Below are 17,129 nucleotides of genomic sequence, written 5' to 3' on the forward strand. Positions count from 1 at the left end.
ATTCTTGCATGGTCCCCAGTATATGATTTTCCTTTTTAAATAATGTACAAGCCATGATCCACTGAATAGAGAAGATTCAAACTCCTGAATAAAACAATGAGAAACAAATGGGTTACTTTTACCTTTTGTTCTTCTTTTCTCCTTTGTGTGCTGTGACATGAATTTCTGATTCATGTATGCTCTCTCCTGTCATAAAATCAGGCTTAATCTTTAGTGAGCTGGTCTCTGGAGTAGTCCAAGCTACATAAGGTTGTAAAGGTTGTAATGAGATCTTAATGTGCAAATTCTTGTATTCCTGGAACTCGGTGGTTGAAACTACATCAAATTTTCTTAGCAAATCTGTGTCTATGCAGTATTTCTCTTCTTTGATTTGTCTTGCCATACTGTCATTCACTATAGTTTCTTCATTGTGATGCTGTTAAATCATCATACATTAAATTTATCTTGTACACTCTTTCAGCTTGAGCACAAAAACTGTGAAAGAAAAGTAGATTGATACTTATTATGGCTTTTTACTTGGATTGCTAAGGAAAGTTATCATTATACATTTAAAAACATACTGTTCTATATTTCTCCTTGCATTTAAAAATGTGTTTTCCTAGAGTAAACAGGATTTGCTTGCAAATACAAAATTTATGTAATTTTACAGAGCTTATAGTTTTGAGATGTGTTCTGGAGAGCACAGACTTCTGCATCTCTGAACACGGTCAGTAGTTTGTCCTGGAAGCTACAGTGATCTTTTAAGTAACATGAAGTTGTTTTAAGAATACTTCTGGATAGTATGCATGTCTGTAAACCAGCTTATATTGATGTTTCAGCTTACCTATGTTTCAAAGTCCAATTTAATAAATGTATATTTTTTCATAATTAAATTTCATATTTTACACTTACAGTTGTTCAGCATTTTAAATTAATTTTTTACATATTTTACTTATTGTGCAATTAGTGATGCATATAAGGTGAAATAGCTTCATGATTGCACTGTGCTGGAAAAATCTAGCATGTGCCAAAATACTAAACATCTTTGTTAACTATAGAAGTAAGAATTGTTTAACTAGTTTCAATACTGAATATAGAATGAAGGAGTTCTGTATGGATTCATTATGGAAACCTGTCCTGTTTATACTGTTTTTAGCATTTCCCTGTTCTTTCTGGGTGTCTTAAATTATAACAGTGTACATGTCATGTTCTAGTAGCTACGATATATGAAAATATGTACGTGTATTGTATTGAGAATTATTTTTACAAACCTTGTATTGTGAAGTAGATTATGTATAGATCATAAAAATGTATGCATGTTTATCTAAGTGGTAAGCACCAGAATATTGACTTGAAGAAAGATATTCTGGTAATTTTGGAAGCATAAACATGTGGGAGCGTTATCACAATCTCATAGCAGTGATGGCAAAAATAGGACAGTAAAAAAAGGCAAGACATGCCATAGACTGTAGCATCATAGAAAAGGAAAAGTCATCAGGACTTCAGCTCTTCTGTGTAGGCATTTAACCTGATGCACAGTGACCATTTTAATCTGCTTTGTAGTACTTTTGCTCCAGTTAAGGGTCGTAGTCTCAATGTCTGTGTGGAAAATCACCATACAGTGGTGCTAAGAGGACTGGAGGAGACTTGCAGCCTGTCTCAAGTTTAAATTTCTGGCTAAGATAAGTAATCCACAAACCTTAGTTACCTTCAAAGATCAGTTCCTCTTGTTCCAGAAAGGAATCCCTAATTGTTTTTCTGGTTCACTTACATAGAGATTAAAGGATGGTATGTTAGTGGAGGTACAAAATAGCCCATTTTCCTATCCATTGTAACTGTATATTCTGTGATCAGTTTTCTTATGTGTCATGGTGGCGCATTATCCCACAGAAAGTATTAGTAAACAGGAGTTATCGTAAATACAACAATACCTAATGATAAACATGAAGAGTTGCTGGACAACCCTACCAAATTAGAGCATGAAGTATTTTCTCTCTCTTGAACCCTCTAGATCAAGGTCAGATTGTGTAGGGAAGAGCCTGAGCCCTGGAACTAGTTGTAAATACAAAAGGAAATTCCCAAATTTGCTGGTGGCTTGCTCATTGCAGCCTAGACTAATGGCAGGTTTGACTCCTGGACATGGAGATGCTTAAGTTATCTCCACAGAAGGAAATATGTCTCTGAGTGTTCAAGTGACTGAAATGTCAGGTAGTGCTAGCTTAGGTGTGGTGCCACCAAAATGCATCTGTACAGCTTTTAGACTTAGTGTATCCTAATGTGGTGGTGCCTTTATGAATTGGCAAGCATGTACTTGCCATACACATAGGGTCTCTGCACTGTGCCACACCTGTAGGGATTTTTTCCATGAGGTAATGATCTTTATTGGCCTTTAAATCATTAAATTTAGATGTAAAAGAGTAAGAATTCAGAGTAAAAATGAGGCAAGATTTTTCTGCACTGGTAAAATTAACACCGGTCATGAGAAAATTCAAGCATCAGAAACAAAGTTTTTGATGAGTAGTGTTGTGATTGAAGTAATTTCAATATTGGGCAGTGCATAGGAAGTCCAATGAATAGTTCCAGGTTGTGGGAGAGAGGGAGCTGACAGAAGCAAGAGTTCTTTGGAGCAAGAGATGGAAAGAAGTTGTTTGTTATACCTAAGGATTTCTTACTCATTTGAATGAGGGAAATTTAAATGTATTTAAGAGAGAAAATGTGAGAAATTAGGTAAAGAGGACAGGGAACTAGATCTAATTTAAAGCTTAAGGAGACAACTGGCCTGACATTTTACTTCTGTGCATTAGAAAGACATAATATAATTATTTTAGGACTTCAGTGAAATCTGAAATGTTTGTGTCCTTTTGGAATAAAATTATTTGTGGAGGAACTGTCTGTAATTACTTCATTTCTGTTACATCTTGACTCAGGAAAATAACTGATAAAGCTTAATTTAGGATACTAATAGTTAAGTCTTAAGCTATTTATTGGTTGAGTTGTTTTTTGTTTTTTTCCTGGAGTTCTGTAGCTTTGTTTTGACTTTTAAAAACTTGGTAGTAATTTTACTGGACTGTTTTCAGAGCCAGCTACTGTATTTTGTATCCATCAGCATCATTCCATTGGCTTGAGAGAAATTATAGTGCTTTACATAATCTGTTGACCTAGCCATTTTCTATTGAAAGCTTGTAATCAGTGAAACAATAAAAGAGGAGAAATATGCATAAAAAATATTAAATGAAATTTTATTTGGTTGAAATGTTATATAATAATTTTGCTTGTATAGCATCAGTAAGTCCAAATATCAGGTCACTTGCCTAGAGAAATCTTCATTTGAAGACAGAGAAAATTCAGTTCCCTGCAAAGCCAGTCCAGAATCTACCTGTTCCGAGTCCACCATTTGTTCATAATTGTTGATTATGGGGCTTCCTTTTTTAGATACTTTTACAGCAATGAGAATATTTCATGGGACACAGTTTTTTGGGTTAGAGAGAAAATAAATAAGCTGAATATAAGATGTGGGTATTTTTCCATGGTTTTAAAATATCTAAATAACAAATTTGCACCTGAAGTACAATGAAACCCAAACTTACTACCTCATAGTTAAAGGTCTTCTACTTGAAAGCTCAAAAGTTTCTTTACTGTAACTAGAACTTGGTGGAGAATTCTCTCTAGGAGTCTGCCTTACACTGATGCAGTAGCAGGAATAGGCACTTAATTATTGCTTGGTTTAATTGAAGAGTTAGGATATTGATTTCTTTAGTTTTTTGTGGGATATCACATGCCTTTTTCTACCCTCATTAATGGAAGTATTACTGAACTGTAGCAAAATGAGAACAGAGGAAGGATCTATTTTCTTGTTAAAAGGAGTTTGGCAGATTATTTTTTTTATCTAAAGATAAATTCTGCTTTTTAAAAAAAGATCCATCCTGTTTAATGTAGGAAGTTTTTTCCCTGGTTATATTAATTTATATAATAAATGCAATATTAAGGTCTATCTTTGCCAAACACTGAGCTTCTCCAAAGTGCTCTCTGGAATTTGTACCTGTTTAAGTCAAGACAAATTTGTTTCTAGATGATGGAGATACTTCCTATTTGAAATAAATTTCCTAATGCATAACTATGTTATTGAAGAAAGAATTTTAAGACCTAAAATCCTTTTACTACTGTAATTCACATTTTTTTCAAAATGTAACACAAGAGCTATAATTACTAGTTCATTTATTTATATACAAGGTTGAGGCATTATCCCTGTTCCTTTCCCAAGCTTATTTGAAATGTTCATATAACAAAATTACAACTTAGTGAATTAGAGAGTTATTCTCTAAAGGGGTAGAGTAAAAAGATGAATATGATATTAATAAAGACAAGAGAGAATAGAAAAGACAAAGTGGAAGTAATGAGTAAAGAAAGGAGAAATAAAGACAGAACCTTTGGTTTTGCCACTTCTTCAAGTAATCCTTGGATATATTGGTGTGGTGGGGCTTGCAGTCAGACACAGGTGTATTCTAGTTGCAATTTTTAAGTGTCTGTATATGATCCTTCTGTTAAATAGAAGTTGCATAGCAGTACTAGGCCTGCAAAAATATAGCTGAGGATTACCTAAATTGGTTATATTTTTTCAAATGTTCCAGACAGTTTTATTTTAAGCTTTTTAAATCAGTGTATTTCTCAGAGCTAATTTTGTGATAAATAATAAGCTTTAAGCCAACAATCTCCAAATCTGTTCCTTCCTTCCTTCCCAATATAATACTCCCAAAACTTAAATTTGCCCTAAATATTTTCAAATAATGTTGTTTCTTTGCTAGAATACAGATAGCTGTCTCAGTAATTGATTTGATCTGTGTAGATGGATAGTTTACTATGTAATGAGTGTACTTAAGGTAACACAGTGAATTTGCACTCCAAGCAGACATGCTCCTGCTGTGTGCTGGCCCACAGGTGAGTATGAAGGATATGTGGGATAATCACATTGAGATTAATTAACTCTTCTTCTCATGTCAATTTTTTAACATAGTTTGAAAACTAGTTTAAAAAGTCATTTTTTAAATGAATGCAAATCAAATTAAATGCTTCTCTAATATCATGAGTTATCCAGTATTCTAAGTCATGGAATTTACATGACAGATTTCTTAGTCCAGCTTTGAAATGGGTATACACACTCCTATTGAGATATTAGGTGAATGTAGGGAAGATGATTATAGATCATCACCTGCTGCATCAATTGCATTATTGCATCTTTTGGTAGTTAGGCTTACAGATACATGGTTCTTGCTATTTTCAGGCTATCAAAAAGTGCAGTGTGAAAACCAAAGTTACTGTAACAGGAATCAATTATGTAATCCAAATTAAATGTACATACTCTATTCCTGTGTATCAATGAATTTTATATTTATATATCAAAATAAACAGTGGTAGAAATTACAAACTGTGAATTCTTGTTTTCCAATTCAGGTCAAGAAATGAAGAACTGAATTTCAGTTTCCATATACAAAATAGTATTATGTAGATACTTGCATTATTCTGTCTTATCTTAGTTATAAATAGTGGTTTAAAATCTTTGTATGAAGAGCCATGAGTGGTTTATAATTCTCCATATTGTGTGTGTCTCTGTTTTTAAGGCATTTGAAATCTTCTAGTATTATCTGAAATAACCATTTCTTGCTATATCTGACAGGATTCATATTCTCTTTCAGGAGACGCTGATAGATTGGTGTGATGAAAAGGAACTTAATTTGATTTTAACAACTGGAGGAACAGGGTTTGCACCACGAGATGTCACTCCAGAGGTGAGATAGTCCTGGAATAGAAAAATCTGCCATTTGGTGTAAAAATGCATGAGTCTGGCAGGGGGAGGGGGGGGTGGTGTGATTTTTTTTGTTTGTTTGTTTTAAATTTCCTCTGTAACTTTACTTTGCAGTACACAACCTGGAATCAGAAAAAAGTAATAGAAAATATAGCACAAGAGAATGACTCTGACCTTGTGTTCTGACCCAAAACGATTTTTAAACTAGAATGTAGTATAGTATAATGGTTTTCCAGTCCTCTCACTAAACAAAATTTTAATGGCTTTGTGGTGTAATTTTCCTTAGCACTGCAGTGTAACACTGCTAAGCAAAATCTTGTGTGGCTTTTGTTGTGTCTTGTGCAAGGAAGAGTGGGAAAAGAGAGATGGATCTACTTGTCAGAAAAATCTAAACAGGCACAGAGGTGGAGGTAACCTGCATCACTAAATGTTGCTCAGGAAAATTGTTTACATTACACTTATCTGAAGCTAAAGTAAGGAAGGATAAATGAGAAGCTTAACCTAATGACCTCATGGCCATGAGTTATGTGAAATGACTGTGTGATTGTTCTTGAAGTATTTTGTTATTTATGGTTCCACATTAGATTAACATGAACTTTTAAAATCCCGTATTTTATTTGCTGTGATTATGTTCACTAAAGGGAAGAATTAAGATTGAATGAGCTGTGTTTATTAGCATCATTAAACATACCTAGATTTCTCTTAAGTACTTATGTATGTTTTCAATTTCTTAGACTCTTAAGTTGATTTGAGTTCTTTATAGCATATCTACAAAGCTTTTTACTTACAAATGTTATGTTGCATGCCTGAAGTTCAACATTTTTTTACGTTAGGGATCTACAAACATTTTTTAATTTATTGTATAACATTTGTGTAACTAGAGAAACAAGTAAACAAAAATGCTCCTGTTCATTACGGAACTAAAAACCTTGAGTAACTAAAACTTGGGGGGGGGGGGGGGAAGTGTGTATATCAGGAAATTGAATCAATGTTCAGATGAACACAGTGTGGTACCTAGAGAAACCAAGTTTGTGGATTATTCACTTTGCTAAACCCACCACAAGTGAAACGTGAATTGGTTAGATTTGTCTCTTGCTTGCAAACTAACATAATGCTTTTGAAGGTTGTGTAACCTGGACTGTGTAGAGGGAGGGATGGATTTCTGCTTCAGTTTTCCTTTGTGCAGGGTCAAGCCTAGGCAGCAGTACCCGATGAAGCATTGCAGCCAGTGCAAAAAATTAGCTACAGATTCTCAAGCAGCATTTGGGACAAAAAAATAAACAAATGAGAACTCTGCACACAAACACCTAGTATGTTCTTTACACTGCTCTCACTGCTGTTTCTTTACATTGCTGTTACTCAAACGAATAACACAGGAAGGGATGATTTTTCTCATCAGTTTTGTTGAGTAAGCCATTTTGAAAGTTACCTGAGTTGTTATTGTGTCTCTGTATAATAAAACCACATTGATATAAAAATCATTAATAACTTGTACTGAAGAAAAACTGCATTGTTTTTAAACATAATAGATGACTTGGACTGATCATAACAGAACCAAGTGTTCTGACTGTCAAATTATTCCCATATTTAAAAAGAACTCTACATAGAAGAGTCTTTACTCACTTTTCACTTAATTAAGTTCTGACTGTCAAATTATTCCCATATTTAAAAAGAACTTACACAGGAGAGTCTTTACTCACTTTTCTCTTAATTAAGTTAGATTAACTTTAATCACAGTAGAGATATAGAATCCCAGGTTTATTACAAAGTGGTGATGACAACCATTGTTCCTATGATAGGATTTATTACATCATTCAGTTGAACAAATGATTTTAAGAGAAGAAAATCATTTGCCTGTATTTGTCATACCAAAAACATACTAAGAATCCTAAGGTTTGTCCCCATATTTTTTGTCTTTTGGTCAATGAGAAAACCCAAAATGGAAAATTCATTATGTCAACATAAAATGTGCAACAACAAGCTTTTAGGAAGACTTGCATTGATGTAGAAAGTGGTTTTCACCCTTTGTGTTTATGGTGTTGGTTCAGCACGCTCTCATCACTGAGCTGACAATGAAAGGATGCGATCATGGTATTGTGCTAGGGAGATGTCATCTTTAAGATGTTAATTTAAAACTTTTTAAGAATTGAATTTGATAATGGAAAATGTTTTACTATTTTCCTTAGCACAGAGACAGAAGTCTGTTGAATCATACTTCCGCTGGTGTGTTTCAGTCCTGCTTCTCCTTAATTCCCCTGTACTTTGGATTAGAAAGCAGGTTTCTCTGTTTCTTTTCTATAGATATATAATTGTACAAACACAATAAGGGTAGTTCCCAAGAATAATTGCAACCCAAAGATTTAATTGTATTTTTATCAATTTTGAATTGATAAAACTGAAATTAAGTGGCCTAGCATAATGTAGCTAAAAATGGCTACTTGATACCTCAGAAATATGTAATTAAGCATCCCAAAATAGTAGTTTCCTCACTCACTTTGCCTTTTGAACACTATATCAGAACCATTCCAGGTTATTGCAGTTGTTTCAGTGATGTGTAATAACATTTTTGCTTGGAATAGAAGATTTTAGGATTATTCACAATATCTGATTTTCTTGCCTCTCGTCCCTAAATTTATAGCCTCAGTCTAATCAGTGTGTCGAGAGGAGCTTTTGAATTAGTTCCTAGGATTCACATTTTGAAGGGCAAAGGTCAATTTACTTAGGCAGTGTGAATATCCTTCAGTTTCTTGCCTACACAACTAGAAGTGATGAAATGCATGTGGATATTTAAAAAACCAAATTTACTCAGTGGATGGCTGGAGCAAGTATGTTATAGGCATTACTAGTGAATGCTGGAATTCTTAACTGTTATGGCAGTTGGGGGTAGCTGGAATTTGTACTAAAGCTGAAGTGTAAGCCTAGTTTTGGAGATACAACGACTTTTTTTTTACAATGTAATTTCACACATAATTTATGGGAATAGTCTTTAAATCTCTGCTGGAGTTTGCTCATACAGTCTGCTTGTTGATATAAAAAGTGTTTGCTGCTGAACAGAGATCCAAGTATGCCCAAAGTTTATTTAGGGAACTTTCGTTTTGTATTTGTACACGCAAACATTTATTTCTTGGAACTACAATACTTCAGTAGTAGTTCTGATAGAATGTTGATAACAGTATACATTAACTTCTGTGAAAAAAATTAAATAATGTTGCAGCATATTTATCAATCACTAGGAATCCTTCTGCAATATTAATGTATTTTCTCTGTTGCTGTTTCTCAGTGCAAACTGAAAGAAAAAATCTCATGTATATGGGTTCTCTGCTCAGTCTTTTTCTGTATTTTTATATTTATTCTTTTCAAATTTGTGCTTTCAAAAAATTCACTTTTCTGTCTCCTAATAGTCTCCTAGCTGTTTTCTTATCCTTTGTCTCTAATATGATTCTGTGTGAATCTTGTTTGCCCATCTATGAGACTTATTTTATGTGCTTAGATAATAACGGTGGAAATCAATGTATTGTCCTCAACTGATGATAGACATTCTTGAACTGTGTCACAATGTGTATTCACAAGTAGTTCATCCACACTGCAGGTAATTTTGAGCCCTAAGATTTTAAGATAATACTTAATAAAAAACACAGAAGATCTGTTTTCCAGCAAGTAACACCAGACAGATGTTTCCTTACAGTCATTTCAAGTGTTCTGGAAAGTTTCTGAATCTCCTTTTAGTTCTTGCTGTTTATATTCTTCAATATTTATGGACTGGTTTAAAATTTATTTAGGCACATAATTGTTTTCATTTAGTCTGAAAATATATGGACATTTATTTATTCTTTCATCAGCGTTCTGTAAGAACTCATGAAAAGAAATCATCGTTATCCAGAACTCCCTTCTATTCGTCAATGTTTCTGAAAATTCATGCTCAGGATGAACAAAATACTCCAAGCATACCACACAGAAGCCATGTTTGGATAGAAGAAAGTCTCAGTTCTTCTGTAGTATGTCTTTTTATATTCAGTTCAAAGTTGCACCAGCATTTTTATAATTATTGCCAATTGCGAATTTTCTAACATTCAGCTCTTCCCTATTCTCCAAGGTTTTTTGTTTTTTTTTTCATGGATTTTTTTCTTCAAATTACATTTTACTTCTGCAGACTATTTTAATATCTATATTCTTCCATTTGTCTCAAGTGATGTTGGAAACCCTCTTGATCTCTATTATTTTCAGGTTTTATGTGGTTTTTTTCTATTTGTTTGCTTCCACTTGAACTTTATTAATGAAATGAGATGCTTATGACACAATAGGATAGTCATGTTGCATCCATACTCTCACAGCAACACATTCCATCACAATAACACAAATCCACTGAGACTTAATCTTTACAAATAACAATTTCTATTTAATAGGCAGCAACTTAACTAGAAATAATGTATAGGAGGTTTTTGTCCTCCTTGGTTCAAATACTGCCTTTCTAGAGCAGCAGGATTTCTAGTATTGTTTGTTGTAGATATAGGACTACTTCTGTTCTTCCTCAGCAATACTTTATTACTGGCACTGGACCAAAAGAAAATAATTTCCATTTTACAAACTTTCACTTCAGGATGGCTCCATAGTGTGGATGAATGAAGCCTTCATCTCACATGGAACATAAGTAATTTTGTGGTAGGAATAATATGAAATTGTACAACCTCTAATAATCCAGGCTAATGTTTCAGTTTTTCACACTTCAATATTCCAGGTACCCTCAAATTTAATATCTGTTTAAGAAAATATTTTTGTAGTCTCTTTTAAAACTGTAGCTTTTCATATCTCTTAATGGAGGTCTTGCTCTGAGTTAGGTTTGATTTCTGTGGTGAGCTATTTTGTAACTGTATGTGCTGTGTATACATGACATCTGACTCTGTAACTTGCCATCAGACTTTTGAGGCCTTCATAGTTCTTAGAAAATTGTTTCCATCCCAGCTTGCTCCTAAAGGATTGGCATTACAGGTCCTTGCTACATGCATCTAATCTACAAAGGTGCTTAAATGGAGCAGATTACTCTGCGACAGACTTCTTCCAAATTCTGTGCTACTCTTTCAGAAGTTTATGAGCAATTCTGTAAAGTACTGTTCCCTTTTTCTTAGTCCTCCAGGCAGCTCTTAGTTTATATGATTAGGTCTTTATCTAGTCTGCTTTTATTTTTCAACAAACTTTATTATTTGATATACTGTATTTAGTGTTAAAAAATGCAAATATATTTATGTGCCATAAAACTTCAGTTTAAAATTATATGTTTAGATTTTTAATCTCTCTTGGGAAGGCATGTTATTATAGCAGAATTTACATATTTAGTTGCAGAGCACTTCACTGAACATCTATGACCAGTTTCTTTGAGAAGCAGCAGTATACAAATTATTTGCACCACATAGCACAATGTTAGTTTACAGAAATACATGTGTCTTGAGAAATTCCACTCTGATTTAGCTGACTTACAAAGACCTGAATAGTGCCTTCTCTCCTCTCTCCCCTCTCCCTAGCACATGCTCATCACAGAAGGGTTTGGTTGTGCTATCACTAACTGTATCGCTGCATGGAAACACCTGTGAGCTGCTCGGACTCCTTCAGTGAGAAATGTGAGGGGCAAGAAAGGCAGATCATATTTCAGCTCCATTTACTCAGCTCTCGGGGGTTATGCAAGAAATAAGACCATCAAAAAAATACAGATAATACTTGTCTGTATATGGGATTGATGTGTCTAAAATGCAAAACTGCATATTTTTATTGACATTTCTTTTAAAATACTTCAACTGTCACAGTGGATATAGAAAAAGGTAAAAAAATATGATGGTAAAAATATGAAGGTTAAGAAGATGCTTTCTGTGAGAGCTACACAACTCAGTCTGTTTAGCTTATCATGAAGAACACTGATAAATAACTTTGGTTTTGCCTGTACTTTCTTTGGGAAATAGTGTACAATACTAAAGGCTTTGTAATGTACTGAAGACTTTCTTTACCTACTGAAGATAATTGTAAAAATAGCTGATAATAGAAAGCTTGAGCCAGAAAATCTAATAAAATCATAATAATGAAAGGCTTTATATGTTTGGGTTAGGGTTTGTTTAAGAGATTAATCACACAAGCAAATTCCCTGAAGCACTGTATTCTTCATTTTGATTTTGTCAAATTGACATAGTTGGCTAGTGAGAGAAATGTCTTATAAAACTGAAATTATCTTGTACTTCTTGCAGAAATCATGGATGATGTTAAATGAATCATCCTGCTCTTACAACCTTATGTTCTGTATGTGTTAGATGAGAAGATAGTTTGAATAAAATGGATCCTGAAATTAATAATGAAACAATTTTATATCCTGAATTCAAAAGGAATTAGTGAATTGCTTTGGTCTCATTTTTGAAAATGCAAAATTCTGACAATATTGGCTGAGAATGCTGGGGCATATCTTTTTAATTACTTAACTAATGTATTAACCTTTTGTGTAAAGTTGTCTGACCATCATATCATAAAGGTAATGCTAATAGGATTCCATTAAGCCTTTGGTTATTTTCACTCATTTGATGATCAGCTTTTATTTGCCTTTTTTGGGGTGTTCTTAATACTCTTAAATAGAAAATAGAGGCTGTGTTTTTTGACTTTCAAACATGTAAGAAATATTTGCAAGCTTTGCTGAAAAAAACAGTAAAACAGTAGCAAGGAGTTTGAATGTTTCATAAAATAAGAAACAAAGCCACGATAATGAGCCAGGAAATCTCACCCTTTTTATTACATTTTTAAATGAAAGGATTTTTTCCAAGGTAATTTTGGAATGACAGTTGGAAGAAGACTGGTATGTCCTGAGAGTGGACAAATGGTTCCTGTGTGAGTGAACCCAGTATTTCCAGAAGTACACCCAGACGAAAAACATGATTATGGTGTGCTTTTTTAATGGGGTAAAGAGAAGGGTTTTCCTCCTCTGAGTTTTACTGATGCCTTTTAGCTGTGTTTTCACTGTAGAGTCCACAGTCCATGTGGACATTTTTCCATTAGTTTAAATAAACTGGCTTGTATCTTACTAGCAGTGTAGCCACAACAGTAAATATATCTTGCAGTCCTTTCTGTAACTGGGAAGCAAAATAGGCCTGCCATAGGACTTCTGCATAATGACATTTTTAATTTGGAATTTTTGGAATTTTTTTTCCCTCTTAGGAATTTTAAAAAGTAGTTTCCAATAAAGTATGACTTTGGAGAAGATAATTGAAAACTGAAAAAATGAAACATTAAGTTCAAGCAAAATAATAGTGAAAATAGTCTCAGGCCTGAAATTTTTGTCCTTAATGTGTAATTTTTTTCTGGTGATGGTCTATTACAAAGAGTTTAGTTAAAGCTAAATATGGGGAAAATTAACAAAAAAATGATGTGGACATGTTATGAAGACTTCCCTGTGAAGGCAGCTTAAAGACATAATAACTAGATGGCAAATACTAGTTTGGATTTAAGATGTATGAAAAATTGAGTGAGTTAGTCCTTTTGACAGTAGCACACCAGAGTAGCAAAATGACTCATTATTAATATTGTTGATTGTTAAAACTAATAAGTATTAAAGAACAGAGAATTTCTCATTTACTTCTTCCCTGCTGTGTAGGAGCTTTTCCAGCCACTAAGTGTCTGGAACTAGAAGAGTCTTGGAAAGCAGCTGCCTTTGGGAGTTATTCTTAGGATTATAACTAGTTCTTCTCCTGCTTTTGCTAATTGCTACCACATGGAGCAGTGAAGCTTTAGCAAAATGTTGACTCAGTGTAAGTACCAAAATAGAAAACCAATATGACTATTGTCACACTTAGGCATGAAAGTCTTATCAGTTATGGACAAGAAAATAATTGCCTTTTCATCTTTATTTAGACTATATTTTAGTTTCTTGTCCCTTCATGAATATATTCTTTTCCTAGTTATTCTTTCATCAGAATATCTAAATAGTGAGGGTGCATAACCTACTGTTATTTATTGTTGACATTTAAACTGTCACTGGGTTTGTAAAGTCCGTATTTTCCTTCACAAACAAGCATTTTCTTATGGTACACTGAGATCAGTTTGTCATAGTTCATTTTCATTAAGCTTGAAAGATCTCCCTTCAGAGAGAAGGTGATAGCAATTTTGTTCTTGATGTGGTACATCTAATTTTGTGTTCCTGCTGGCCACAAAATCGCAGGATTTTATAAAACTGCCAATGCATGCCCTTACCTTGTACTCTGGTATTTCTGGTTCAGCCAGTATTTGCAGTTCCTGTCTGGTTTATGCCTTTACTAATCCTATGATGGAAGTCTCTTGGTCTTCTCTGCCTACATTATTTGCCATTTTGCTCTAAGTTCAATATGGGAAAGTTTGGGTATGGAAAAAAATTCCTATTCCATGACCCAAATGTATAAATTTGAAGTTCCATTAACCTCTGTTATTCTTGTGCCTTGCTCTGCTAGAAGAATGAGTGGCTGGTGTTAAGAGGTCAGTATAAACAAAGTTCCATCAGTTTAGCCTATTACTACAGTATTCTTTAAAAACTTTGGTGCATATGAGTGCATGGCAGGTTCGTACAGGTTCTCTTTGCATCTTTTCCAAATCCTAAATCAGCAAGGGCACAGCAAAAGCTCATGATTCCTTTATATTATCTAAGGTCCTTTACAGTTTGAAGAGGGAAGAGTTGGCTTCTTGTTTCATATTACTGCCTTGTCAAAGTGAAGTGCAGGTTTTCAGTGCTGACAATAAAAAGTTAATGTACAGGTAGCTAAATGCACACACAATGTGGACTTCTAAGTAGACAGAAATAGTGAAGTTTGATTCTTGGTTGTTTCTTCTAGTTTCTAGGTAGAATAGTGAATAAAAATCTTATGATTTAAATGGCAGGTGAGTTAAATTACTGAACTTTATTTTAGTGCTAGGATTCTTCTCAGTTCTTACATTTCAGGGTTCATTGCATGCCTCTGAAATAAAGCAGCATCTAGGATTCCTGAAACAGTTTAATTTGTTTAAAAAACCAACCATGTTAAATAGCACAATGCTGAAGTTAAAGAGAAGAGACTATTCAAGGTAACAAGTAAGTGCTGATAAGTTTGATACTTAGAAGAGGGTTACCCCACAAGCTTCATAAGACTAATTCTTTTCACTAGAGTGTGGGTGTGTCTCAGGCAAATTCAAACACCAGCCTGCACTAATAACGAGTAACAGTTAATGATGACCTCCGTTTATCTCACAATTGGCCAGCAGTGGCTAATGGGTACTCCTGCTCAACTTCACAAGCCATTTTGCAGTGGATGTGGGAATGAGCTCACAAGACCAACCCCTTTCCCCTCTTATACTAGAGGTGCTAGAGGTAAGTGTGGTTTTGGGGAACAAGGGTGGGAGGTCATGAGATGAAAGTGATGTGGGCTTCTTAAATTTTTTACAAACCTCCATAAAGGCATGTATCTGGGGATGGGCAAAGATTCAGATGAATTCTTATTTTTTGCCCAAAGAGATTACCCAGTCCTAAATTGACATGCTTTCCTTGAACTGGGAGTCAGAAATCCCTTTTCTCTTCTGTTTTTCTGCTGCAGAAATTCCCAACTTTCCCATTATGTGGGCTCCAGAGAGGGGTAAGCAACATCTTCAATCCCACCCAATCATTTCCAAACTAATTCTTTGCTAGTATTTTTTTGCTTTTTAAATCATCATCTGAAAAAGTTTTTAGACACATTTTTCCCATTTGTTTGATTTTCTTGTGGATTCTCATATTTTTGTTTTATAGGAAGGTCCCATGGCCTCCCCAAGTGCTAGGGTCAGACTCATTTGCTGTTTCCATTTGTGTGCTATTCTCCTGTGGATTTTCATGGTTCACTCTGATGAAATGATATTACCAAAGGGTGAGCATCTAGACTCTTGGGACTGTTTCACTCATGGTATCCTGAGTTGTTGAAAAAGCACTGCCACCCTACTGCCCTGTCAGTCATTTGGCAGGCTTACGTTTTGCTCTTGCCAACAGTTGCATCTGATTGTTGGTAGGCTTTGGTCTTTTTCTGCCTTGTCTGGGGACTGCCTGGTATTCACTGCTGTCTTACATTCTCTTTACCTGCTGGCTGTGTGGCATTGTCCTCCTGAAATCTTGGCCCATTGCCTGACTGTCTGGCATTGCCTCTTGACCAGCTAATTGCTTGACAGTGACTACCTACTGCCCTGTCCAGCATGTATCGCCTCCTTATTGTCCTTTCAATCTGATTGTACACGGGCATTGGCCTCCTGCTGCCCAGTCTCCTGCTCCAAGTGCCTGGCATTGCCTTCCTGCTGAGTGCATCTGCTGACTTTGTGGAGTTGCTCTTCTGCTGCTTGGCACACCTGCTGAATGTTTGGTACTGCTTTAGCAACTTGCTGAATGTTTGGCATTTTCCTCATGCCTTTTCACCTGATCCTTGAATATAGTGTCCTCTTGCTGCTCTGAGTCTGCTTACTCACTGATACTTGCTCTTTTGCCATCCTGTCCACTTGCTTTTATGCCTGGCGTTTTTATCATATTGTCCTACCCATCTGCCTAGATTTTATTTCTAAATATGCACCAGTCTGAAAAGATTAAGATGAATTGTAAGGAATGGGGAAAAACTATTGTCTGGCTCCTTCATGGTCTGATTCAGTTTAACGTACCAGCCAAAAACTGATCTCAGTACCAGCATTCAGCTTTTTTATAGAACTACTCAAAAACCCTTTCCCATCTTACAAAATAAAGAAACCAAACCCAAACCAATTGTATTTAGTCTTTGCTTCCATCACTTTATTTGGTAGGTGTAGTTGTACTGTATTAAATATTAAATTCAATAGTAATTAAATACTATAACCCTAATATTACCTAAGGTATCTCAGAATCCATGGAAGGTAGGTAAAAACAGGAGGGAAGGACAATCTGTTGCTCAGGCTCAGAACAATTAAGGTTTGAATGTAGAGCTCTGTTCATTAAACACAGTGCAGTGGATCAAAGAAGCTAAATAAATTTTACAGGTCTCTTTATTTAAAACAGAGGTTGCAGCTAATCTAAATACACCACTGGATCAGTACACTACTACCAAACTGAAATGTGTCCTAATTGCTGCTTTCTACTTTTTCTGTACTGGGAGAATGGTCAATTGCTATTTTATAGCAACCTTTTGTCACTCTCTCACAGATTATGAGCAAGGACTTGATTTACATCTCTAAGGTCCATAGTAAGGGAATAAAACATTGTCACATCTTAGAATAAGTAGGATTTCCTGCTCTTCTTTTAATTCAACTAATTTGACCTCTTTTCCTAGCTCTGACACAGTTTTTAGCTTATTATGAGTGTTGTTGGGTTTGTGGTTTTGAATCCAGTAACAGCTAGGTA

The 17,129-nt window shown here is 34.8% G+C and overlaps 1 protein-coding gene across 15 annotated transcripts in view; it reads left to right on the forward strand.

Annotated features, from left to right (window-relative positions):
- The window catches only part of GPHN (gephyrin), a 269,966-nt gene that overhangs the window by 133,747 nt on the left and 119,090 nt on the right, over positions 1 to 17,129 (forward strand). For 10 of the 15 annotated variants that reach the window (XM_077784086.1, XM_077784097.1, XM_031505003.2 and 7 more), the window contains exon 4: positions 5,670 to 5,762. In XM_077784086.1, the coding sequence (XP_077640212.1) occupies positions 5,670 to 5,762 (93 nt within the window). Of the gene's footprint in view, positions 1 to 5,669; positions 5,763 to 15,339; positions 15,379 to 17,129 lie in introns of all 15 variants that reach the window. The other 5 variants (XM_077784085.1, XM_077784087.1, XM_077784094.1 and 2 more) reach the window with 1 other exon arrangement.

Source organism: Lonchura striata, chromosome 6 (assembly GCF_046129695.1).
Source record: "Lonchura striata isolate bLonStr1 chromosome 6, bLonStr1.mat, whole genome shotgun sequence".
NCBI lineage: Eukaryota > Metazoa > Chordata > Aves > Passeriformes > Estrildidae > Lonchura > Lonchura striata.